At 42.3% G+C, this 26,171-nt stretch overlaps 2 protein-coding genes across 4 annotated transcripts in view; both read right to left on the bottom strand.

Annotated features, from left to right (window-relative positions):
• Positions 1-10,448, bottom strand: part of abi2b (abl-interactor 2b) — a 56,296-nt gene extending 45,848 nt beyond the window's left edge. For all 3 annotated transcript variants that reach the window (XM_084326368.1, XM_084326369.1, XM_084326370.1), the window contains exon 1: positions 10,312-10,448. In XM_084326368.1, coding sequence (XP_084182494.1) covers positions 10,312-10,428 — 117 coding nt within the window. In that variant the 5' untranslated portion in view covers positions 10,429-10,448. The remainder of the gene's footprint in view (positions 1-10,311) is intronic.
• A 148-nt stretch (positions 10,449-10,596) lies between these two features.
• Positions 10,597-26,171, bottom strand: part of cyp20a1 (cytochrome P450, family 20, subfamily A, polypeptide 1) — a 50,969-nt gene continuing 35,394 nt past the window's right edge. The window contains exons 5-13 of the mRNA XM_084317605.1: positions 25,117-25,284; positions 24,332-24,410; positions 23,228-23,340; positions 21,817-21,871; positions 20,098-20,218; positions 16,932-17,043; positions 16,429-16,493; positions 14,224-14,313; positions 10,597-11,405 (exon numbers count right to left, since the gene is read on the bottom strand). Of these exons, the coding sequence (XP_084173731.1) occupies positions 11,255-11,405; positions 14,224-14,313; positions 16,429-16,493; positions 16,932-17,043; positions 20,098-20,218; positions 21,817-21,871; positions 23,228-23,340; positions 24,332-24,410; positions 25,117-25,284 (954 nt within the window). The 3' untranslated portion in view covers positions 10,597-11,254. The remainder of the gene's footprint in view (positions 11,406-14,223; positions 14,314-16,428; positions 16,494-16,931; positions 17,044-20,097; positions 20,219-21,816; positions 21,872-23,227; positions 23,341-24,331; positions 24,411-25,116; positions 25,285-26,171) is intronic.

The following is a 26,171-nucleotide window of genomic DNA, read 5'->3' as shown; positions in this document are numbered from 1 at the left end:
TTTTTATAGGATTCTATCACATTTTCATAACAATAGCACCCTGCGCCGTTTTCATTGAGGTTTCTTACAAATTAACGATGCTTTATCTTGTCCTTTATATGCCGATTATCATTAGAATCTTAAATTGTACCATATGTCCCCCTTTAGACAACATATGTAACGCTACCAGCGCACTTTTGTTAAGATAATTAGTTGGCCATTCTCGGTCGCTATACCGAGGTCGCAGTAATAGTTTAACGCTGTTCAGATCACGTCAGAGAATATAGACACATCCCAGTGACCTGCGACCTGTGCTAACGCTCTTGGGAAATGCAGTGTTGTAGTTCTCAACATTTTCAGCCTTTAATTTTAAACCAATGCTGCCATCTACTGACAACAAAAAAGTGTTGTCTAATCGTCACCTTGAGTTGAGAGCTACTTCCGTATACAGCGCCGCCCCAAACCCATTCTAGAGATTCCCACTTTTTGCTGGGAGTGGGGCGTGGCCGTATTTGGTCCCAGACAATAAGAGTGGCTGCAATTGGTCACCGTGACGTTAGAGTTGTATGGCATGGAATTGTATAACATCGTATCACATCAAATCGTATCACATTGGATTGTACCGAATCTCGTATCCAGATACATAACGGATCGAGATGCACACCCTCCTCCTTTCATTTTCAAACATTCATTTTGAAAATCAGTGTTTCTCAGACAAGGACATCAAATCATGAGAACTTTCAGAAAACCTATAGCTATCATTTACCCTCCACATCAAAACCTATAGCTATCATTTACCCTCCACATCAAAACCTATAGCTATCATTTACCCTCCACATCAAAACCTATAGCCATCATTTACCCTCCACATCAAAACATATAGCTATCATTTACCCTCCACTCCACATCAAAACCTATAGCTAATAGCTTTTTTTTTTATCCACTTTTTCTCCCATTTTCTATATTTTCTCCCATCCAATTTCGTATCATCCAATTCAACCCTCCCCTGTCACGAACGCTGTTTCTTGCCTCCCACAAGCCGGCTGCAATGTGGACTAAGTCATACATAGCACAAGTCCCCTCCGGTACTTGAGGTAACAGCAGTCGCATCTTTTCACCTGCGCAGCTCGATCTCTCAGTGGCGAGGAGTAACGCGTGGGAGGCTCACGCTGCCCCCGACACTTCCTGATTCTACTGCGCAGGCGCACCAACCGACCTGTAGGAGTCGCTGTCCACAACGCCCGATCCCCACCCATCAGTTTCCCACCCCCTAATACGGCCAATGTGTATTAGTATGAACGACCAGCGCCTTGCCCACTACGCCACGTAGCCGCCCACCTATAGCTAATAGCTATAATTTATTTACCCTCCACATCAAAACATATAGCCATCATTTACCCTCCACATCAAAACCTATAGCTAATAGCTATCATTTATTTACCCTCCACATCAAAACATATAGCTATCAGTTACCCTCCACATCAAAACCCATAGCTATCATTTACCCTCCACATCAAAACATATAGCTAATATATAATTTACCCTCCACATCAAAACCCATAGCTATCATTTACCCTCCACATCAAAACCTATAGCTATCATTTACCCTCCACATCAAACCCCAATGCCCCATAGTAGGGGTGTGTAAAGGTACCCGTATCGAACCTAACCGTTTCAGTGTGTACCGTATAGGGGTGGGACGATACATCGATCCAGATCGATACATCGATGTAATTATCAACAATCGAATCGGATCGATGCAATGTAATAAGATCGATTGATATCGATACTCTTATTTTGAAAATCCTGTGGCGAGTCTCATATCCGCCCAAGAACAACAGCAGTAGCTCCGTGTGTGTAGACGTTACAGCATAGCATTCTCCCTTTCTGTGTGTGTGTGTACGCACGTCTTTGGAAAGACCAGATGAGGTCAGAGGAGTTTGATGTTTAAATGTTATTTAAACAAACAATATAATACATAATAAATGTAGGCCTATACATGATCATGCAACATCAACAAATTGTTGTAGGAACGGTTTGGGAGAGGGAGGTAGGGAGGGGTTTTAGGTTGAGTTTTGAGTTCCAAAAAATGGAGCTTAAAGTTTAAAGCTCAATATATCAAAACGTGGCACTTTACAGTGAACAGGAGGTCTATTTGTATTAAAAACAATAGATTGATTTTCCTTTAAATGTCTGGAAGAGCTCAAAAATACAAATGTCAAATGATATTTTCGTTACCTTTTTTTAGTTGATCTAAATGTTACTGATTGTGTTAAATGGGCATATGATATCATCTCATATCGATTGCAGGCACCTGAATCTAATCTAATCGTATTGTATCGTGAGAGACTTTGTGATATCGGCAAATATCGTATCGTTGTCCAAAGAATCGATATCGTATCATGATGAAACTGGTGATTCCCACCCCTAGTACCGTACCGTACCGAACAGCTGTGTAGTGTACCGAACGAATACAACGGTATGTTAACCACTAACGACCGCCCACCGGGGGCTGTTTTTTTCACAATCTAATATAATTATTATTTTTAAATTATTTTACAAGTCGATTATTAATTTCAATATAGAATATTCGTTGACAACCCTACAAGTACAATTAGTTACTGCACACTACATCACCCCTCAGAGTGGAACATGGAAAGCCAAACTTTCCCCCACTGTACCGAAAACCCATACCGAACCTCGACTTCAAAACCGAGGTACGTACCGCACCGTGGTTTTTTTGTACCGTTACACCCCTACCCCATAGCTATCATTTACCCTCCACATCAAAGCCCATTAGCCTATAGCCATCATTTACCCTCCACATCAAAAACATATAGCTATCACTTATCCTCCAGAACGTTGCGCATTAGCCGGGCTGTTTGCGATGACGAGATATTGTGGAATGAGAGAAAAATGTCAATCTGTAGATATTTTCCTCTTAGTATCGTTTCTATCACTATTGACGCAAAAACACAACACAGTAGTTTACATCAAGCTGCAATAAAAAGAGATCCTGAGGTGAGAGATGTTTTCTGTGTTGCATGTGTGCGTGTGTGTGTGCTCACGTGCCTTTCATTTGTATTTAGTTCACACTCAGGAATGGATTATCAAAACGTTGTCATGAAGTATGGTCATTTTGTTGAGACATATGTTTTATTGAATTTACAGAAAACGTACCATATTGTGATATATCGTTATTGACTTGAGTCTTGAGATATGAAATTTCCCATATTGCAATAGTAGATATATCGCACAGCCCTATTGTGCATTCGCTGATTATTTGCTGATGATTAAAACTGAAGCTTCAAAGCTAGGGCTGCCGCGGTTACCGCATTATCGCGATCACGTCACGCCCACCGCAGAGTCAAGCTGAATACCGCATAACCGGCTGTTTAAATTTTTGTTTTATAATTATTATTATTATTATAGTTGTGTATAGCCTATTTTCTTCACACCATGAGTTCGAAGGTTTCCACTCGCAGTTGCACAGTTAACATTCTGATCGAACCCCAGAACTTGTTTTGCTGCTACGGGAAGTTTTCGCTTTGAATCTGCTAAAAACATGGATCTTGTAGCAAAACCCAATCGAAGGGCATTCGGATTAGGGCTGCGCCATTAATTGTAAAAATACCGCGATCTCGATTCATAGACCTATGCAATCTTATTTCTAAATGACGCCGATTCTGATATATTTGTATTTGCATCAAAATGGAGATCAATTGCATTAAAAATACTCGCTCCTATTATTATTCTTCCTCACTCACACAGCGCTCACTGCCGCTGCCCTCCCCACAACGCTGCTGCCCTCCCCACAATGCCCCTCCCCCCCAGGCTACTCAGCTGAGTAAACAGCTGAGCTCATACACAACACGGCACGTGTCGAACGAGCAAGACAAAACATTTTCAAGCTAAAGAAAAAAGAAAGAAATTAGCGACACTGAAGAAAATCCCGGTGGTGAGGGAGAGTGATGTATATCAACTACTGTGCTTATACCGAAAAAAGGAGCACATTCCAGTGTATGGAACTTTTTCGGGTTTACATTTTTTTTATCCACTTTTTCTCCCATTTTCTATATTTTCTCCCATCCCAATTTCGTATCATCCAATTCAACCCTCCCCTGTCACGGACGCTGTTTCTTGCCTCCCACAAGCCGGCTGCAATGTGGACTAAGTCATACATAGCACAAGTCCCCTCCGGTACTTGAGGTAACAGCAGTCGCATCTTTTCACCTGCGCAGCTCGATCTCTCAGTGGCGAGGAGTAACGCATGGGAGGCTCACGCTGCCCCCGACACTTCCTGATTCTACTGCGCAGGTGCACCAACCGACCTGTAGGAGTCGCTGTCCACAACGCCCGATCCCCACCCATCAGTTTCCCACCCCCTAATACGGCCAATGTGTATTAGTACGGACGACCAGCTAAACTGAAAGCAAATGTGAAGCGCTGGGCTCGAACTGACGAGCATTTTGTGGCGAGCGCCTTGCCCACTACGCCACGTAGCCGCCCTTTTTTCGGGTTTAATTAAACCCGACGATGGTGTACAAGGAGGAGTCCTACTTTGCAAGCAATGCTTTGGCACCATCGCAGCAACGCAAGGTAACACGACCAACCTCTACAACCACCTCAAATGTCACCATAAAGTCGAATATGATTTAGCAATGAAGGACAACCACATCACAAAATCCCAGCCGTCAGACCACACAAGCCTCAATAACGCAAACGTTATACAGTAGTACATCATCATATCCATCAAGTCAATCAACACCGTTCAAAACGAGGGGTTTAAGAAAATGATCAAGACGCTAGACAAGTGCTACTTAATACTTTTCAAATGTTGCATTGTCTGCTCTGTACACCCAGTGTCGAATGACAGTCGAGACAGAACTGCGTGATGATGTGATGAGGTTTTATTTGTATTATTATTTATTCTAAAGCTGTAACTGAACATTCTATTTCAGGTTAAAACCATAATTGAACATTCTAAAACCCTAAGGGAACATCCTATTTCACTCTGAACATTCTAAAGCCATAACCGAACATTCATTACTGATGAAGCAATCACACCTAAGTTTATTCATACATTTTACATTCTAGTTTTTTTTATGTTCAGCAGCATTTAAGTGAATCACTTTGATTAAGTGTTCTAAAATAAGAGGAAAAGAGACTAGTTATTTTGTATTACAAGATACTTTTAGCACTCAAGCACTTTGTTATACCGTAAGTTAAGATATAAGTTATGTAAGTGCAATAAATGTTTTTATAAAATAAAAATAAAAAATAATCGTGAGAGAATCGTGATCTCAATTCTTGGGGAGGAAAATCGTGATTCACATTTTAGCAAGAATCGCCCAGGCCTAATTCGGATGCCGTAAAATGCTGCCGTTTTGATCCCGAAAGACGGAGTGGTCACGGTTAGTGAGGACAGGTCAGTTCTGGTTCTGTTCTGGAGCATTAAATATGCCATATTGTTTGTGTGTGTGTGTGTGCTGAGCGCAGTTGCCTAACGTTAGCACGTTAGCTCAGTTTATTTGCTGGGTATATAAACTCGGTCTGTAACAGGTTGGTAGAATAAGCTAAAATGTACTCCTGGGCCATGTTATGGTATGTGTTGAAGGATAGCCAGCTACACATAACGTTAGGGATTAAACTGTTGGCTATCTAATGTAACGATAGGGCTGAGTGAGCAGTTTAACTCTTGATTAAGCCCTGGGTAATAACCGGATCCATCACTAGCTTTAGCTGGTGTTAATTCGCTGGCCACTGGGTTGAACAAACGATTCCATGACATTATTATCCGTGATGCAGATAGATAGGACACAGTCAATTAATTCCTAGTTGGTTATTGAACCAAGCGTTTGGTTAACGTTAGCTACCGCAAGTCGCGACCAGCAGTTTCAAGAACAGGCTAAACAGCCAGCTGTTTTCAACCAATATTCCTGCTGCAAAGTCGTCCTCTTTAATGACAAGTAACACTGGAATAAAGATAGACATTTAACATTAGACTAGAGGCTATAAAGAATAGACTACTACAGAAATAAATGCATTCGAAAAGTTTATTTAGGAACCAATTATTTTAACAGTACATTTAAAAAATATTATTATTGCGGTTACCGCGGCGGTTTGAATGGCTTCGCTAATTTGTGCGGTAAGGAAAAAATCAATACCGCGGCAGCCCTATTCAAAGCCCAAGATATGGGCCTTGATATGAGATATTTTTCACCATCAGAGAGAACAACAACTTTCTGTGTCTATATCATTGAGAAAATCAAGTTGCTTTGCTTTGATTTCTGTGACATCCAATATCAGTGCAGTGTCATAGTGCAATAATGGATAACTCTGATGTAATAATAGATCAGATCAATACTCTGATGTAATAACATGTGTGAGGGGGGGGGGGGGTTCGATTAGTAGTCAAATAGTTCCCAGTGAACGAATAGCTTGTGAGTTTTGCCCATCCCTGATGTAATAATAGATCAGATTAATAATCTGTGATGCAATAATTGTTGATCAGATCAGTACTCTGTGATGTGATGTAATGATGGATCCGATCAGTACTCTGTGTCGGCTGATATTTACAGTTTAAGATGCAGAATTGGCATCTGCAGTGGAAATGTATCCTTGCCAGTTTGTGACTGTGCATCCCTAATTAATCTAAGTGAAAATCTGAATCCGACAGCTGTCAAGAAAATCCTGCAGGGTAAGAACAAAGCAGGGCAGCCTGCCAGGCCGGCTAACAAGCTGTGACCATCCAGAGAGCTGGGATCCCACTTACACACACAGCAACCTGTTCAACCTGATCAGCCATTATTCATCAAGTGTGTGATTATGTCAGATTTCGGTTGCATGTCTCGTCAAAACCATGCCTCCCTGGCAACAGTCGTTCGGAATAAAAACTCCTGCTAGGCTTGAGAGAGGTTTGAAAAGGTCTCTCTCAACAGAGTACACAAGCACTTGTTCACTTCCACAACAAGTTTGATTACAAGGGAAAGGCGTATGATCACGAATAGGTACAGACTACACATCATGATCCGAATAGGATACTACACAAGGCATTCCACACAGTGACAATAACATGATGAGACTATGTAAAACCCTGGCACATAGAACAGTGCAAGTATGCATAACGGACGTCCATAGGACCATGTCTCAAATCAACCCAGATCACTGTTACAGCACTTTGCTTAGCCTGCTTGAAGCAAGCTGGGCAGCCCCCCATGCTGCAGACTAGGGATGGAACAGTTTGTGTAAAATATCCGAATATCGTTCAGTTCTACCGCCACGGTTTGGGGCACCTAGAGACCGTTGGAGTTACTGGTACTGTAGGTCACCTACCCAACCTCCTCCAATGTACAGTTTCTTCCCCCTCAAATGTATATACTCTCTTTGTAAACTCTTTTTGTACTCATAATCAGTACTGTATATTTGTAGATCTGGTATGTCATAAATGTCTAGATGTAACAGTACTGTCTATCCGTATGTCATGTATGTCATATATGTTATGATGAATTGAAAATGGGGGACCCTTTCTGCGATCTGTTAATAAAATTTTCAATCAATCCTGGGTTTACTTTGGTACTGTGTGGAATGCTTTGCTGTAGCCTAATGCATCACTCCTGGGTTTACTTTGGTACTGTGTGGAACGCTTTGCTGTAGCCTAATGCTTACTTTGGTACTGTGTGGAACGCTTTGCTAGCCTAATGCTTACTTTGGTACTGTGTGGAAAGCTTTGCTGTAGCCTAATGCATCACTCCTGGCCTGGGTTTACTTTGCTACTGTGTGGAATGCTTTGCTGTAGCCTAATGCATCACTCCTGGGTTTACTTTGGTACTGTGTGGAATGCTTTGCTGTAGCCTAATGCATCACTCCTGGGTTTACTTTGGTACTGTGTGGAACCCTTTACATCACTCCTGCAGTGTGTATGGAGTGTTTTTTTAATTGGCCTTTTACTATTTCCATTTACTGTCATACAACACTAAGAATAAGGAATACTACAGTCAGTTAACATTAGTAATTCATACCGGCTGCAGCATTTAAATCCAAAATCTGTTGGGGACCTTTTTGTTTGTCCATGAGGCGAGGTGGTGAGTGCAGCTGTGTCAGTAAGTTTGTCTCGAAAATTACAATTAGGCCACTGGTAACGTTAAGTGAACAAGACAAGCTAATATCATAATATTCTCCAGCATCGCTTAAGTCTGCTGTTTTGGCGCATTACAGATTTAGTTTTGTCTACAATAGAGATGGATTAAACAGCGACTGAGTGTGAGAATTGTGCTGCGCAATTTAACATTATGAGTCAGTTCACATCGCTCCGGTCTGTTGCAACAGATAGATAGATCGGGGAAGGCAAAAACAAGTATTCAACGTATTTATTTACAACCTCTCTATGCATATTCAAACAGGTCAAAATCCATAATCAAATCTGTAAATGTTGTTATTTATAGCAAACTATATGCAGCCTGATGCGGTCACGTTTGTTATTTCAGTGCATAACCTCGAGCCACAACATTATTTCCTCTCAAGTTTACTTCAGCAACAGGTCATTTCCAAACTTGGAACAGACACCGAATTGTCAAAGAATGATCCAACAGGAGGCTACACAGAGGGATGGACTCCAGAGCAGAGTTACCAGACTGCCCAAAACTCTTGATTACACCAGAAAAAAAGATTTTTCCTGACACCCACCCAATGCACCCATATGAAAGCCACCTATAATGAACAAATTATTAATGGACAGAAAGTAGGCCTATGTGTTCCTTATGCTTTCAGCTAATGCATTGAAGGCAAAACTAATTTTATGAAAACAAATTTTGATCAAATACTATTTGAATTAGCGAAGGAATTCTTTCTCCCCGCTGAAACATATCGAAGCATGGCCCCAAAAGCGTGATATGAACCGTGATTTATGTGAACGTTCCAAATCTAACGCATACACTCTGAACCCATTGCCTATACTGGAGTCTAGGCTCTGTTACCAATACTGAACAAAACCCTTTTCCCAGTATATATATATATATATATATCCCTCACCTATACCTCTGGCCAGTATGGCTTACTTACTACTATAGTGCTTTTTATACCTGTATCACTGTACATAATACTATAACAACATAATAACAATGTACATACATCTGATTAGCATTATTACTCACTCAGTAGTAGTACTCGTTTATTATACACTCCTGTACATTGTACTTTACTGTTACATTTGCATCTCTGGTTAGATGCAAACTTATTTTCGTTGCACTGTATGACCACGACAATACATTTGAATTGAATCTAATCGAATAAATATGCCCACATTTTTTTTTATTGAAACAACAGACCATGATTTAAAATATGCGCGAGGAGGTGCAATGATTAGCATGCGCCCCTTTTCAGGAGAACCCCTTCCCTTTGAGCTGAACATCACGAACCGTGGCTGATGATTGATTGAAAACTTTATTAACAGATTGCAGAATGGGTACAATACAGTACAGCCCAGTACACACAATTGTTAAGGGGATGCAGACCAGAGAAAGACTTTCGTCTTGTTTACATCAGGGTCCCCCATTTTCAATTCATCATAACATATATGACATACACGACATACAGATAGACAGTACTGCTACATCTATACATTTATGATACCAGATTTGCAAATACAGTACCGTTTGTGATACAAAAAGAGTCCAGAAAAGAGAGTATAATACATTTGACGTAGAATGATGACATAGAGCTGTCATGATGGCTATTAACTTATGTCAACGAAAAGCGTATCAACAAGACGATTTGCCTCGATAACAAACAACACGCCCCGCATCCCGACTGAACGAATGATCGATTTGCTGCTGCAGCACCAACTGATTGATCGCATTGATTCCACGGTGCTGTCTGTCGCCCCACAGCTGGCCGCTGCTTCGCGGTGTGGACGGCTGGGGACGCCGAGCGGAGCCTCTGGTAGCTCGGCTCGGCTAGAGGCTAACGCTAGTCGTGATGGATGTGGAAGAAGTGACACACAAGCAGCAGCGTTTTGTCGAACATACAAACCCGTGTTATGTCAAACCGCGTGAACAAGTTGAGAGGTAATACGTGTTCCGACGTTAACTTGTCGTTTGACGTGTTGGGAAAGCGGTTAAAATTCGGTGCGTAAATGCGGGTTGTTTTCGCTTTAGCATAGTAGGCTAACATGACAGAGAAACCAACACTAGCATCAACCCGCAGCCGCAGCTATAACGTTAGCAGAGCGGTTAGCCTAGCATCACTTCGCCCACCGTCCTCCTCCAGTACCTGCCGCCTGTGATGTTTTGTTCCAACAATATAACGTCCCATTTTCACACACACGATAATTACCTGAACATAGTTGCTTTCACAATACTCCGCGACTCTTTCCAAATTGGTGAAACTGTCTAGTAAAGCACTACGCCCGGCTGGAATCTCCTCTTCCAAAAGCATTTGTAACTCCGCCATTTTTCACATCTTTAGCAATGTGTGTGTTGGCTCAGTAGCGCCTCTGCGGACTTGTACAGGTACTGCAGCAGGGCTCCCCCGTCATGAACTCATGCAGAGGCGGTGTAGGTAAAATTGCACGTACGCTATTACTATTATTGCTTTATAAACAATTTGATACAACCGAGAAACGATTACATCATTTATTTATACATATTCAACATCGTTTGCAGCATAACAATCATGTTTTTTTTTTTCAATGAAATGTCCCAACATTAAAATAATTTGATCACGAAAAGAAGTCTCAGGCCATCAGGAATGTTAGTGGTAAAAATAAGTACACAACGGTTTATAACCATAATAAAACCTTAAAAATATTTGACATCTCAATAGGCTACACGTTTGGTAGCCAGGAGTGCTTGACCTCTCCAATATTACTTTTATTTCATAGTCCAACACACACCCCAAGGAGAAAGGGTCTTAGGAGCCTGAAAAGCCAGAATACCAAGTTTATCCCCGCAGGTGGAACCTTTTTAACAAGTGCAAATGTGGCCCTTGTTTGCGCAAGGCCAAAATGTGCTTTAAGGTTTACAAACAGTCCAGACCGAGGACACATTAAACTAATCTAGATGCTTTCATACAAGGGTACTGCATGATCCTATCATGCTCTGTGGCTGGTATGAAAACGCTGAGCAGGCCCAGTTTTTGATCAAGACAGTAAGAGGAAAAGATCTAAGTGACTAAGTGAAAGAGGGTTCATTATCGTGGCACAGATGGCAGCAGCTTCAGTCACAAAGAACATATCTATCCTGACGTGAGTGGTCTCTTCCAGGATGACGACGCAATTCTAGCCTCTTCCACTGACGGTGATCCAGGTGTCGTCTTTGGGCGTGGACACCAGTTCAGACTTGACCTCCACCGCTTGGCCGTCCAACTGCTGCAGCTTCAGCTCTCGAACCAGCGTGCTGAGGAGGACAGTGGCGACGGTGTACGCGAACCTGAGGGGGAGATCAAACCGCCAATTAAGAATGAAGAGAATTGCACTAGGAATCCTCTCCTGAGATGAGATAACGGCGTCCATATAGACACGGGCTGCTTTTAAAAAAGGGACGTAGCCAACTATGTATCGTTTCAATCATTTTACATGACATGCTTGAATCCGTGGAACATGTTTGTTAAGTTTGTTTGGCAGAGAAACACGTCTAAATAAATTTTTTATAATTTACTTTCAATCTTAAGAAGTAAGAAAGACAGACTGGTCAGCAACACCGGGGCCCCGCAGGGGACAGTCCTCTCTCCCTTCCTCTTCACTGTCTACAGTACACCAACGACTTCCACTATCTGTCAGAGTCCTGCCACCTTCATAAGTTTTCTGATGACTCTGCGATAGTGGGATGTATAAAGGACGGTGACGAGATGGAATACCGGGAACTGGTAGTGGACTTTGTCACATGGTGCGATAAAAACCACCTGCAGCTAAATGTGGCGAAGACCAAGGAACTGGTTGTGGAGCTGGGGAGGCGGAGGAGTGCACCTGTGACCCCCGTTTCCATCAGGAGAGTTGATGTGGACATGGTTGAGGTGTACAAATACCTTGGTGTGCACATCGACAACAAACATGAACGGGTCAAAACATGCAGAGGCACTGTACAAGAAGGGCCAGAGCCGACTCTACTTCCTCAGAAGGCTGAGATCCTTCAATGTCTGTACAAGGATGTTGAGGATCTTCTATGAGTCGGTGGTGGCGGGCGCCTTCTTGTACGCTGTGACCTGCTGGGGCAGCGGACTGAGAGCAGGGGACACAAACATGCTGGATAGCTGGTCAGGAAGGCCAGTAGCGTGGTTGGGGTGGAGCTGGACTCCCTAGCGAGGGTGGCGGAGAGGAGGAGCCTTGCTAAGCTCCAGGCCATCAGGGAAAACCCCTCCCACCCACTATACACAGACTTGGCGGACAGGAGGAGCAGGTTCAGTGCCAGACTCACACTACCTAAATGCAGCACTGAACGGCACAGGAAGTCCTTCATTCCAACAGCCATCAGACTATACAATGCATCACTGAGCACAGAGTGGCAGTTACCATCTTCCTGGACTTAGTTTGAAACAGTACTGTGCAATATTACACCTACTGTAGACCTCAGTATATTTTTACTGTATTTATTTACTGTATATTTTATTCCATTTTTATTCTATTTTACTCTACTCTTATCTTAGGCAACTTGATTTGATTTGTTTTATTATTCTTATTCGTGACCTGTTCTGTCTAAATGTTTAAATGTTGAGCGATTTGCAGTGTCAAATTTCCCACGGGATAATAAAAGTATTTCTATTCTATTCTACTTTCATTCTTTTCTGGTAATTAACTGTTTCTAAATGAATAATTTTCTTCCCTACCTGGCTACCCCACAAGGTGAACAACCTTTACAACCCGGGCAGTACATGAGGCAAGCAGTGTTCCTAAATCATCAGAAATCGGGGACCCCAATGATTCATTTGAGATGCAGCTCATTACTGTTTGTCAATCATTTCTATTTATAAATATATAATGTGATCCCTCCTGTGCCCCCTGTCATGTGATCGTGTGCTCCTCTTCAGCGATGGGGTCATGCACCAAAGATTTCTCATAAATGTTCTGCTATCCACGCTACATTATGTACAATGATTTCATATTAAACAATCCTTTCTTTATCACTTTGATTTGTGAAGTCTCTGTTAGGTTAACATCACTCAACACAAGTGACTGGAAATGAATGTCAAAAGTCACACAAAAAGGTCACTGTTGTTTTCCCATCAATGACCTTTGACATCTGGAGATTCCAGGAAGAATAAGATGGTGAGCTGAACATGGCTCAGAAAATCCCCCTTATTTTAAATGTACCTGGACAAACCATACACTCTCTGAATGGCCCAGGTCTCTGCTTCTTAGGTCTAACAGTGAGGTCAAGCTTTACCAAAATAAATTGTCTCACCTAAATGAAAGGGCTACTATGAATACTCACATCACATGTGAACGCAATTGGACTCTTTGAATCAACAAGAGTCTCAGCTTTACAGATACATTCATGCAACTCCAATACTATTTAGGAACCACAGCCTACAGAAATAAGGCAAAGTGACAATGACAGTGGTAGTCTGGTAATCTGAAGCTTCCTGATTCCGGCTCCTGGACACTTAACCCCCAACTGCTCCCGATGAGCAGGTTGGCACCTTGGATGGTCGCCTCTGCCAGCGATGTGTGAATGAGAGGAATAAGTTGTAAAGCACTTTGGATAAAAGCAATATATAAATGTAAAAATAAATTCCATGTGGAAATCACATCTTTGTACAAAACTGCACGGCTTTGTTGTGTGGTACCGACATCATTTGATTAAGTCCCTTTATTCGTATGGTATCATGAAATAACTGGTATCTATGGATTTCTCAAAATTAAATCTATTTATTTCTATTTCACTCTAGCTTTAGGGTGGGAAGCCGGTGGGGGTATGAGTCCTGGTCATTGCTACAACGACCTCTACTGGTCGGTCGGGGTGCCTGTTCAGCAGGGAGGGGATCTGGGGGATAGCGTGAAACTTGTGCGCGCGTTACGCTCTTTGCTGTCTGGTGAAAAGAAGTGGCTGGTGACTCCACATGTATCAGAGGAGGCAACCGGTAGTCTACACCCTCCCCAGACCAATAGTAGGGTAGTCTACACCCTCCCCAGACCAACAGTAGGGTAGCACAATGACCAGGGGCAGGGGGGAATTGGCTTAATGACTAAATTGGTGGATGGGGGAAAAGGCAAAAACATTTCCAAATGTTGTGGCAGAAGTTCCCCGTTACCTCAGCTCTGGGCACGCCTGGCTTCCTGAGAATCCAAGCAAAGAAAAGCTTTTCCTGGCCGATTCCTCTTCAAATCGATCCGGGTCAAACCTGAGAGCATATAGTGAAGGGAGTCAAAACACTAAGACCATAGATTATAATACCTAGTATCCATGCAAAGAGCACAAGTAGCAAAAGTATTGGAACATTCAACTGAAATTGGTTGTTTTGGCTGTATACCCATTTCAAATGCAAAGCTACGAATAAGTCAGCTGGGTTCTTTTAGCTGTACCTCCATTTAAAATGCAAAGTTACAGATAATCAGCTGGTTCCTTTTAGCTGTATACCCATTTCAAATGCAAAGCTACAGATAAGTCAGCTAGTTTCAAGTTGACAATCACACCAAATCTTGCGTTCTCAAATTGATCAGCTGTCACTATAACACAGAAGTTGTGTCACGACTGACCGCCATTGGTTGACAAATAAGCCAAGCCTTCAGAAGGGCTCAAAGGCTAAAAGGAGTGTTATTTTGCTAAATAGTTCAGACACTGTTCGTTTTGGCTATGTATATATCAGCAAACACAACATCTAACTCAACACCAGGGCTGCTCCATTATGGCAAGAATCATAATCACCATTATTTTGATTGATATTGATATCACAATTATTAAACACGATTACTCATTGATTTGAGAACATCGTATGACGACGACAATTAGTTTTACCTTTCTTCTCGACCAAAGGATGCCTTTCTGTCATCTTCTACAAGTTACCAAAGACGTTTAAAAATAACTGGAGAAACGTGATGTGGCTCCCTCCTCCCTCTCAACACGAGCTGAAACTACTGTTTGGGCATGTGGGGGGGGGGGGGGGGGGGGGGGGGGGGGCGGAGCACACCGCTGTGAAGGAAGGGTGCGCTGCATTTACAAATGTATTACATATTTTGTAATTGTGATTAAGGATTAAGTATTCCTTTTTTATATTATTATCATCCACATTCAAGAAAACCATCATACCAGTATGTTATTGAAATCTCTTTCAACTAGTGCTGCTGCAAGGCGCATCGTTCAAATAGTGCTGCGGAAAGGTGCATCGCTTAACTATTGCTGCTGCAAGGTGCATCGCTCAACTATTGCTGCTGCAAGGCGCATCGCTCAACATCCTTCACCTAGTGCTGTGGCAAGGTGCATCCTTCACCTAGTGGTGGCAAGGTGCATCATTCACCTAGTGCTGTGGCAAGGTGCATCCTTCACCTAGTGCTGTGGCAAGGTGCATCCTTCACCTAGTGCTGTGGCAAGGTGCATCATTCACCTAGTGCTGTGGCAAGGTGCATCATTCACATAGTGCTGTGGCAAGGTGCATCCTTCACCTAGTGCTGTGGCAAGGTGCATCATTCACATAGTGCTGTGGCAAGGTGCATCATTCACCTAATGCTGTGGCAAGGTGCATCATTCACATAGTGCTGTGGCAAGGTGCATCCTTCAACTAGTGCTGTGGCAAGGTGCATCCTTCAACTAGTGCTGTGGCAAGGTGCATCATTCACATAGTGCTGTGGCAAGGTGCATCATTCACCTAATGCTGTGGCAAGGTGCATCCTTCAACTAGTGCTGTGGCAAGGTGCATCCTTCAACTAGTGCTGTGGCAAGGTGCATCATTCACCTAGTGCTGTGGCAAGGTGCATCATTCACCTAATGCTGTGGCAAGGTGCATCCTTCAACTAATGCTGTGGCAAGGTGCATCCTTCAACTAGTGCTGTGGCAAGGTGCATCCTTCACATAGTGCTGTGGCAAGGTGCATCATTCACCTAATGCTGTGGCAAGGTGCATCCTTCAACTAGTGATGTGGCAAGGTGCATCGCTCAACTATGGCTGCTGCAAGGTGCATCATTCAACTAATGCTGTGGCAAGGTGCATCCTTCAACTAGTGCCCTGGCAAGGTGCACCATTCCCCCAAGTGTAGTGAAAATTGGACCAGTGGTGTCTGAAATATCACAAGATAGGCAAATCAGTAATTTTGTAAATGCCAGAACACAGTGGGAATATTAATCATTCATCTTCAAAATCGAGCCAGTGGTGTCCGAGACATCACCTGTGATGGTACAGTATATGTATGGATTGACCAACCAACACCAATTAATTCAATCAGGTCGCTCGCTTGCAATGTCATCGCATGGGGGGACAATAAACCAATCAAAGCAGTTGTAAAATGTCAGTAATTCAAGCCCACCTGTAGGGAAGGCTCCAGGTGCTGGCATCTTGAAGGACGACTCCCAAAGCATAGATGACAAGAGTCTGAAATACCATGAGAACAAGACATTACTCAAGAGATCTGACCGAAGATCTGATCTAACACCATGAGAACAAGACACTGATCAGAGATGTTATCTAACACCATGAGAACAAGACATTACTCAGATCTGATCTAACACCATGAGAACAAGACATTACTTGAGAGATCTGATCTAACACCATGAGAACAAGACATTACTCAGATCTGATCTAACACCATGAGAACAAGACATTACTCAGATCTGATCTAACACCATGAGAACAAGACATTACTCAATTACTTAGTAGCTAAAGTAGGAAACCACAATATAAAATAATGAATGGTGAAATTACCGCCTTAAAAATTAAATACTTATCACATAATGGTACTGCTATGTTTATCGCAAATATATAGAGAGAGAGAGAGAGAGAGAGAGAGTGTGTGTGCAGGTAACCAGATACCTCTTTGGGGATAACATGCTGATCGACTTTCCCCTCCACTTCCTGAAGCTGGGCGGCGACGGGGGTGAGCTTGGCTGTCCTTACCGTCTCATTCAGAACCTGCTGGCAATATCTGGCCAAGGACGGAAATATGATCAGAGCAAAGCTATATCACGCAAATCCACGTTTTTTTTTAGTTCAGATCGTAATGTAAAATATTTCTCTTCCTACCTGGAGAGGACAAACCAGAAATCGAATTGTAATTCCTTCAAGGACGGGGAGTTTAAACGTGTACTCGAGCCTCGCCCACTGGCTGACAAGCAGCTAGGTGGCTAATGCCATTCTCTTCCGAATCAGTGCTCTGCTTTTGGTAGTTTGGTAGTTTTGGGGATATTGTACTCTCTCCTGTCCGTTGGTGCATGTGTGCGTTTGTTCGCACCAGCCACAGTTCCTACACATCTGATACAATTTGGACAGAACTATACACATAGGTTGACAGGAGGCCACCTGAATCTTCTAATATTTTTATAATTGGTCAACAACAAGTATTCTATTTTAATTAATTTATATCATTGTCAATCAATATTCAGGATGAAGTTACACCTTTTGAACACATGAGGAAGATACACTGCTCTGAAACTCCGGCAATCAGCACTCTGGCACCAGTATACACCATGGAAATGCCAGAATGCCCTGCTCTACCAGCAGTCTGTTGTAATTCCATCATTTATTTTCTTTGTTGAAAAAACCCTTGCCTGTGCTTCAACTCTGCCTATTTTATAAACCTATGAATTTTGTTCAATATTGTGCTGTCTGAGGAGTCTTATGTTCGCAGGTTAAGTATTTAATGTTTACTATTGCCCATTAGGCCAATGTCACCTTCTTATCAACCAGAAAATAAGAAACTCATATTATGAGTGGATACATCTAGTGATCTATGACAAAAAACATTACTGTTTTCGGCAAAATCTCTTTGTTGCGACAACATTGTGTTCGCTAAAAGCAGAAATAGAGGAGGCTACAGCGTTCAAATGCTGGGGAAGCGAAGCTGTATGAAGGTGCTCTTTAGTCCAAGGAGAGGGAAATGCATCAAAAACAGAAGAAGTGAATCCAAGGCACTCTTTAACCATCAGCTGTTGATGAGAGGTTCGGATAATAATCTGGTTAGGAAACAGAAAAGATCAATCTCCACTAGAGGTCAGTAAATATACCAATATAAGATGCGTCAAATTATAATACATAAGAGCATAATGTCTGTCACATGTATTGTCTGCAGTACATATACACACAAATTATATACACAATAATTTTTTCAAAATAAAACTACAAAAAATAAACCATAAATGGAGTCATTATGGCCAATTTCTGAGCCCTTTTCTGGATAAACGCCCTCACCCACATTGACCCCCCCCCCCCTCACACACTGATTTTACTTGAGGCATGTAGGGTTTGAGAATGTGAAACTGTCACGCCGTGTCACAGTAATGAAACATGCTGGCTTGTTTTTATTGTTCTATCATGAACTAGTCTTTTATTAAAGCTTTTTCTTATATTTTTTTCTTACTTTTGGAAGATTAGCTTTAAGATAATATATTCCTTTATTGATCCCCTTGGGGAAACTCAGGGTAAGTTTAACTTTATGTAAGCTAAGTCGTGTTGGGTTTATAGTATTTACAATGCTGGTCTCTCCACAAAGCACATCACTTTCTCACTACACTGTCAATCTCCGGGAAATAAACAAATAATGATTGTACTTGTTTTAAAAGTGAAAAACAAATACTTGTGACGAGTTAACACCGCTGTAGAAGTAGAATTGGATCTGACAAATTAACAGACAATGTTTGACGATATTGGCAGTTTTTAAAATATCTGTATTGGCCGATATTGAACATTGGTCAGATGACATTACCATCTTCCGCAGCCTTTACTGGGCTAGAAAAATATGGTATCACATAAGGAATCCACTGATACCAGTCTCTTCATGCTAGCTTACAGTACCTGGAAAGACGGTAAATAGTTCACTTTTTAATGGAAAAAATACTGCAATATTTTATATCCAAAAGTTAGAAATATTCATGTTTTAGAAAAACTCAGTTTTTAGGGTAATGTTAGTAAACCTAGCTGTCATCAACGATCATTATATCAGCCATCGACCGCTTGACTAAAAAAATCTAGTATCGGCATTGGCCTTTGAAAACCCCATATCACCCGACTACCAGTGTTGTAGTACTCGAGGCTCGAGTCATGGACTGATTTTCAGGACTCATGACTCGACTCGGACTCGAGCATTGGCTGCATTCAGACTTGGAAGGTGCAGACGAGGACTCTGACTTGTTCATTGATAAACAGTTATTTTTAGGCCCTAATCATTTGGCATACGATATTGATGGCTAGTGCATTTGTTTGGCTATTGTGTCACAAAGTAAATGAACTCCTTTTGAAATGGTGACCGCTGTGTCATTTATGTTTAATGTAGACCTTTTTTATTTGTATGTCAGCTCTTTGACTGCCAGAGTGGCGTGGACTCAACCTCAATGACTTGGACTTGGACTAGGGTAATGGGGACTCGACTCGGGCTCTTCTTTGGTGACTCAGACTTGGACTCAAACACTGGGGACTCGAGACTCGACTCGGATTTAGTGACTCGACTACAACACTGCCGACTACTAGTTTCTTCCATGTGAAGCGTCACACGGTTGAGCGGTGTCTTCAGAACAGGCTTGTCTGGTGACACAGGAGTCAGTATTTTCCCCATTGTGAGACACGAACGAGACACAAGTAACTTCATGTGACATTGTGACTTGTGTAACTCGGTTCTCTGATTAGCACGAGTCTCACCGGATCAGGCCTTCTTGCTATGGAAGCGAGGAAGTGGTGAGTTTGTTTCAAATGATGACTGATGCGGTGTCTGTCCCAATATATTGGGAGGGGAGGGTTATTTTCGTTGTTGACGCATGCATCATCAATGTCAGCCAATCAGAGCTGGCATAATGTAACTAGAGCTGAGTGATGAGCTCACGCAGGAGGCATTTGCCATAGAGACACTCACTCATGCTAATCAAGGGAATGGCGTTACGCCAACACTTTGGGTTATGTAGGTAACCTAAAAGATATGCCCAGCAACCCTCACCCTGACCCTTGCTGGCCCAGGATCAGATCGTGCTGGAACCTTCTCTCCAGGTCTCACCTGAGCTGAGGGATCTTGTCCAGGGAGATGGGATCAGAACCAAGCACCTCCTGAAGCTCCTGAAACAACTTGTCCTGGACCTCTTCCGAGGTGGATAAGAAGTGGACCGCCCAGATACACACTGTCCCAAAAAAAGGAAAGATAACTACATTGATCTCTATTCTACGTGTAATATTTAATCATTTGGGAGGAGGACCATGTACACGCAACCACATACAAACAATGTGGAATAAGCCAAAAAAAGGAAGACATTTAGACTAAATGGTAAATGTTCCATTCAGTGTTCAATGTAAATGTAAAAAGACTAGCGGGCTCAATTGTACAGCTAGAATGAAGATGGAGGGATCATTGGAAATAAGACATCTTGAGGAGTTTGTAGGTAACAGCCATTTAATGCTATCTTATCAGCAGGTTTCGTAAGTACCAACCATTTAATGCTAGTTTATCAGCATGTTTCGTAGGGAGCAGCCATTTAATACTAGCTTATCAGCAAGTTTCGTAGGGAGCAGCCATAAAATTCTAGCTCATCAGCAAAAGAAGAATTGTGCTCCAAAGCATGTCATTTAATTAGGGATGCTCGATATTGGCTTTTTTACTGATACCGATATACCGATATTGTCCAACTCTTAATTTCCGATACCGATATCAACCGATACCGATATATGCAGGGTTCTCCCCCCCCCCCCCAAAAAATGGAATAATTTCAGGTAATTAACATTACACATCTCTTGTTGTGGAATTAACACAACATTATGCATACTTTTGACAATAAATAAAATCAGAATTTGTTCTTACTTGCCTGGGTAAATAAAGGTTATAGAAAAGTAAAAAAAATTATAATAATTTTTTTTAAACAGATACCGATATTTTCCGATATCACATTTTAATGCCGATATCGGCCGATAATATCGGTAGGCCGATAATATCGGACATCCCTACATTTAATGGGTACGTTTTAAATAGCACTGCTCTTCTTTGTTGCTTATTCCACATTATTTGTATGTGGTTGAGTGTACGTGGTCCTCATTCCAAATTATTAAAATATTACACCTGCCGTAAAGAAGCAATAATGAAAAATATTCAACAAGAATTTATTTTTGTAACCATGAAAAGTGGCCACTGATGAGAAATCTCCATTTTGATATCAGTTGTGTGTATGTAATAACTTTTATTTTCATATTGATAAAAAAAATAGAAGCTGCAGTGCAGTGGGAGTAGATTGTGTACAGACAGGCTTCTTGTTTGTAAACACAATGTGTTAGAGCCAATCAGCAATACCTGCCGAATCACGTGACTGAGTTAGGCCTACCCCCTACCTGCGCAAGCTGCTGCGCAAAAAAAGAAAAATACAATGTTGCTCTATGGAGAAACCATGGCACTCCCCTGACTAAAAGTATAACAGGGCTCTATGGAGAAACCATGACACTCCCCTGACAAAAATGTGTTTCAAATGAAAACGTCTGGATGTCATTTTGCCAAATCAACACGGCTGTAAGTGTGAATCTTTCAACTTTTACATATCTAGTTGGATTGATTGTTTAGATCACTAGCATGGCTAACAAATGCAAATATATTGTAGTCTGCCCCGCTGTTCTGACCAGGATTACATTCCTTTTTGCACACTGAGTCTGATATGGTCAAGAAACCCGTCTATATGCTTTGGAACAGCAGAGACTAAACATGTGACAGGCGTGTTTGACGTGGAGAAACATTACTCACAGTTTGCCGTGATGACAGAACCGGCTAAGGTGAAAACCATGCTGTCCTCCATGATCTGAAATGAGTCATTACAAATATCATTCATATCGAAACATATTCGACCCAATTTACAATAGTACGACTTAATTTCTGTCAGGAATCACTCGTGTCATTAGTCTAACCATTTATTGTAATAGCAGAATAAATGGCAATACAGTAAGTCTTGGTGGTACCGTACGGTTCCACCTTACTGTACATGCAAATACAACGCAAGACGAAATAAATATAGGTTTATCTTAACAATGAATATGAAATACACTGCTATGAATGCTCTGTGGCATATAGATATTGAATAATCTACATTTAAATGTCAACAGTACACTGTTGAAACCAAACTCACTAACATGTCTTCATGCCAGTTTGGCTAGTTATCAACTGTCAAACTGAAGAGAGTAAAGCGAGACCAACCTGACGAGACAATATTTGTTAGGGGTGCTTCCTGTTCCAAGAGAGGTTAAAGGTAGAATCTGTGGTGTGGCTGGGTAGTGTAATAATAATAATAATAATAATAATAATAATAATAATAATAATAATAATAATAATAATAATAATAAATCAAATTTCTATAGCGCCTTTCAGGAAACCCAAGGTCGCTTCACAATCTAGAGGGCTAGGGAAAGGGGGCCCTCTTGATTGTGTAGAGGTCTAAGCACTCGCCTACCACCGCAGAGACCTGGGTTAAATTCTCTGCAGCGGTACCTCCGGCTTGTAGCATGGAAAAATCATACAACATACTAGTATGTATCATGGAGAATTCATACAATATAGTAGCATGGATAAATCATACAACATAGTATGTAGCATGGATAAATCCTACAATATAGTATGCATCATGGAGAATTCATACAATATAGTATGTAGCATGGATAAATCATACAACATAGTATGTAGCATGGATAAATCCTACAATATAGTATGTAGCATGGAGAATTCATACAATATAGTATGTAACGTGGAGAATTTTTAAGTAGGAAATGTCAGTAGGTAGAGGTGCACTGATCTCACGATCGATTTAGATTCTTGGGGTCACGATTTAAATTCAAAATCATAGATTTGATTCTAGAATCTAGATTGTTGTTTTGAGTTCATTTTCCAATTCAGTAATCCCATTAAAATGTTTAATAATAAACCGATTTTTGGAATTTGTGATGAATCAGTAGAAGATAGAAATGCGATGATTCCTGTGTGAATAGATTTTTTCCCCCACCCCTAGCAAATTGACTGCAGTGCATTTATATAGCGCTTTTATCCAAAGTAATTTACAACTTATGCCTCACATTCACACGCTGCCGGGAGGAGTCGGAATAGAATCGGGAACCTTCAGATTACCAAACGATGACCTCCTGTCATTTACCAGCAGGCAGTAGGTTACCTGTCTCTCCGTCAGGTTGGACTGGAGCAAAGTGTCCACAAAGACGGTGTGGTTGCTCTGGGACCTCCTCTCCTTGGCCACAGACAGCAGCACTGACTCCATCTCTGACAGAGCTGAACACAATGAGCAGATAGCATGAGGAATGAAGCACCATTCATTCCCTGCCAGGCGGTCAGATGGGGAAAGTCCCCATGGCCTTCCATGACTATGGTACTGGAGTTAGAGCAACACGGCTACATTACGGGAAATGCTCTTACCGTCTTCTCCAGAGTCAGACAAGAAGATAGATACCAATTTCCTCTCTGTGCGTTCAGTAGAAAGCTATCCAGCTGCAAGCTAGCCTAGCTTAGCACAAACTAATGGAAGTGGATACGGAACAGCTAGTCTAGTTGTTGGCTAAAAACACCTCTCCCGGAGTTTTGCGCTAGGCTAGCTGGTCCTTATGCGCTTCCATTAATTTGTGCTAAGCTAGGCTAGCTTGCAGCTGGATAGCTTTCTACTGAAAGCACAGAAAGGAAACTGGTATCTATCTTCTTGTCTGACTCTGGAGAAGACAGTAAGCGTATTTCCCATAATGTTGGCGTGTTCCTTTAATATGTTTATTATCGGTTACAAACCAGTGAAACCACAGGTGAGAAGTATGTTTGTATGGATAGTGAAATACATGGCAGAGGATCGTTTTCTGTGAGTTATGTTCATTAAAGGTAGAATCTGTGATGCTGTCAAACAGCAATCTCTAAGCTAAACAGACCCGCTTGGTATTGCACTATGTTTACATTTTCTGTTTTGGTCTGATGTGTGGATTGGAGTTTAATAACATATTATACTGTGAATTTCTCCAGACCTCTCTTGGCAGAGCCTGAGGTGTGGCCAGCAATAGCAACCCCTCCCCCAACTCAACTCCAACCCACACATCAGACCAAATAAAAATCTAAACAAGGTGCAATACCAAGCGTGGCTCTTTTGCCTAGAGGTCGCTGTTTCACAGCATTACAGATTCTACCTTTAAAGCCCAAACACGTTCTCAGTTCCTTCTTGACCACTATCGGTGTCGCACCTCGTCCAGATGGTACAGATGATAAGAACACGTGTGTTCTCACTCACCGCTCTCATACTGGCCTTTCCTGCTGGAGCTCTTCTCCATTGAGCCGTCCAGGTAACCCTTCCCAATCTCTGACCAGATCTGGTGGACCAAAGAGATTGACCGCATGCAAAAGTCAAATACAATAAACTAAAGAGACAAGAGCTGTTGATATAATGACTGATGGTATTTGATTTATTGTCAAGCCCATGCTTGCGGCTGCCCTACATTTATGGAAACAGAATGCCGCGCAGAGGCCGGTGAGCTTGTCAAAATTAATGGGGATTTTGCAACAGCTGTTAAGTGTAAGGACAAGACTTAGACATAACATTTGCCTTTTGTAAATCAGCCAATTATAATCAATTGATATAATTGATTATAATTGGCTGATTTACAAAAGGCAAATTTCGATACAGCAATATCGTGCAACTGGAATATTTAATCTGTTTAGATCGTAATAGTTTACACAGTAATGGTGACATATGATCATTTCTGCTGCATGTCTGTCCTGCTATATACAACTCAGATCAAAGGGTTAGTTCAGCCCTATTTAAACCCTTATTTACCAATGATGCTGTTGACAAGCTGACTGAGGCTCAATTAAATCTACTTAGTGTGCACTGTGGAGTAAATATCAGTGAGACTCAGTCAGCTTGTACAGACCGGAGCTCGACCCCATTGCTGAGAAAGGACTGTGCCGATCAACATTGGTGAGAAAGGACTGTGCCGATCAACATGGGTGAGTAAGAAACAGGGCTAGGGCTCCAGAAAACAGAACCATCCCTTTTAAGATGAATCAGTATCTCACCGCGCTGTGGTTCTTGCGGAAGCGGGTGACCTCAGTGTCGTCCCTGAATCGCTCCCCCAGGGCCAGCTGGGTGATGGTCTTCATGGCCAGGCCCAGCAGGTGGGCATACAGAGGAGTGTGCTGGGCCTCAGGGAACGACCTCCACTTTGCAACCAACTCCTCCACCAGCTAAGAGAGAGAGAGAGAGAGAGAGAGAGGGAGAGAGGAGGGGAAGAGATTGCTGGGATTTTAGGACTGAATCTGATTGGGCCCGAACTGACCAGCCATTCATAGTAACCTTTTTTTATAATAATAATTTATAATAATAATTTAGGACCTGCTCCGAGGTCATCATTTGGCACACATGCGAACCATGCATACAATGCGTATCTGCGATTAACCCATCCCGTCGTCCTTCCCCCCCAAGGGCAGCCGGGAGCAGACAGGCGCCACGTGAGCCGCGCCAGGGGACCAATCCAAGTGCTCCTGTCCGTCTTCGTCAAGGACGCCACAGCGTTAGCGATCTTGTTGTTGTGCATGTTTTTCCATTGGGTTTTATCTTATCGGGGGGGGAAACCCTTGCGAGCACGGGGAGAACATGCAAACTCCACACAGAAAGGCCTGGGAGATACCCCACCTGGGTAACTGGCATCATGGAAACCTGGTCCCCAAGCGGGATTCGAACCCTGGACCTTCTTGCTGTGAGGCGACAGTGTTAACCACTACACCACCGTGCCGCATTGGTTTTTGCTACCGGGCAGTCCGGTAGAGAGAGAGAGAGGAAGAATGGGAGATAGATGGGGGAAGACATTGGGCAAAGGTCGCCGGGTCCGGGAGTCAAACCCGGGACGGCCGTGTTGCACTGCAGCGCAGTTACATGGTGCGCCACTCGGGCGCCCCATGGCACTACTTTAGTGCCTCTGGCTTTGATGAAGTCGGGTTTCGACTATGCAACTTTTCTTTCTATTTTTATTTTTTATATTTCTTTTTTTTGGGCGGGGGGCAACACTGTTCCCTCTGAATCCTCTCCCCCAGAAGTTATTCTCTAGTGCAGTCAGTGACATGCAGTGTCACAA

Source organism: Notolepis coatsorum, assembly GCF_963971535.1.
Source record: "Notolepis coatsorum genome assembly, chromosome: 1".
In the NCBI taxonomy this organism is placed as follows: Eukaryota; Metazoa; Chordata; class Actinopteri; order Aulopiformes; family Paralepididae; genus Notolepis; species Notolepis coatsorum.
This window is presented reverse-complemented; position numbering and strand designations above follow the sequence as displayed.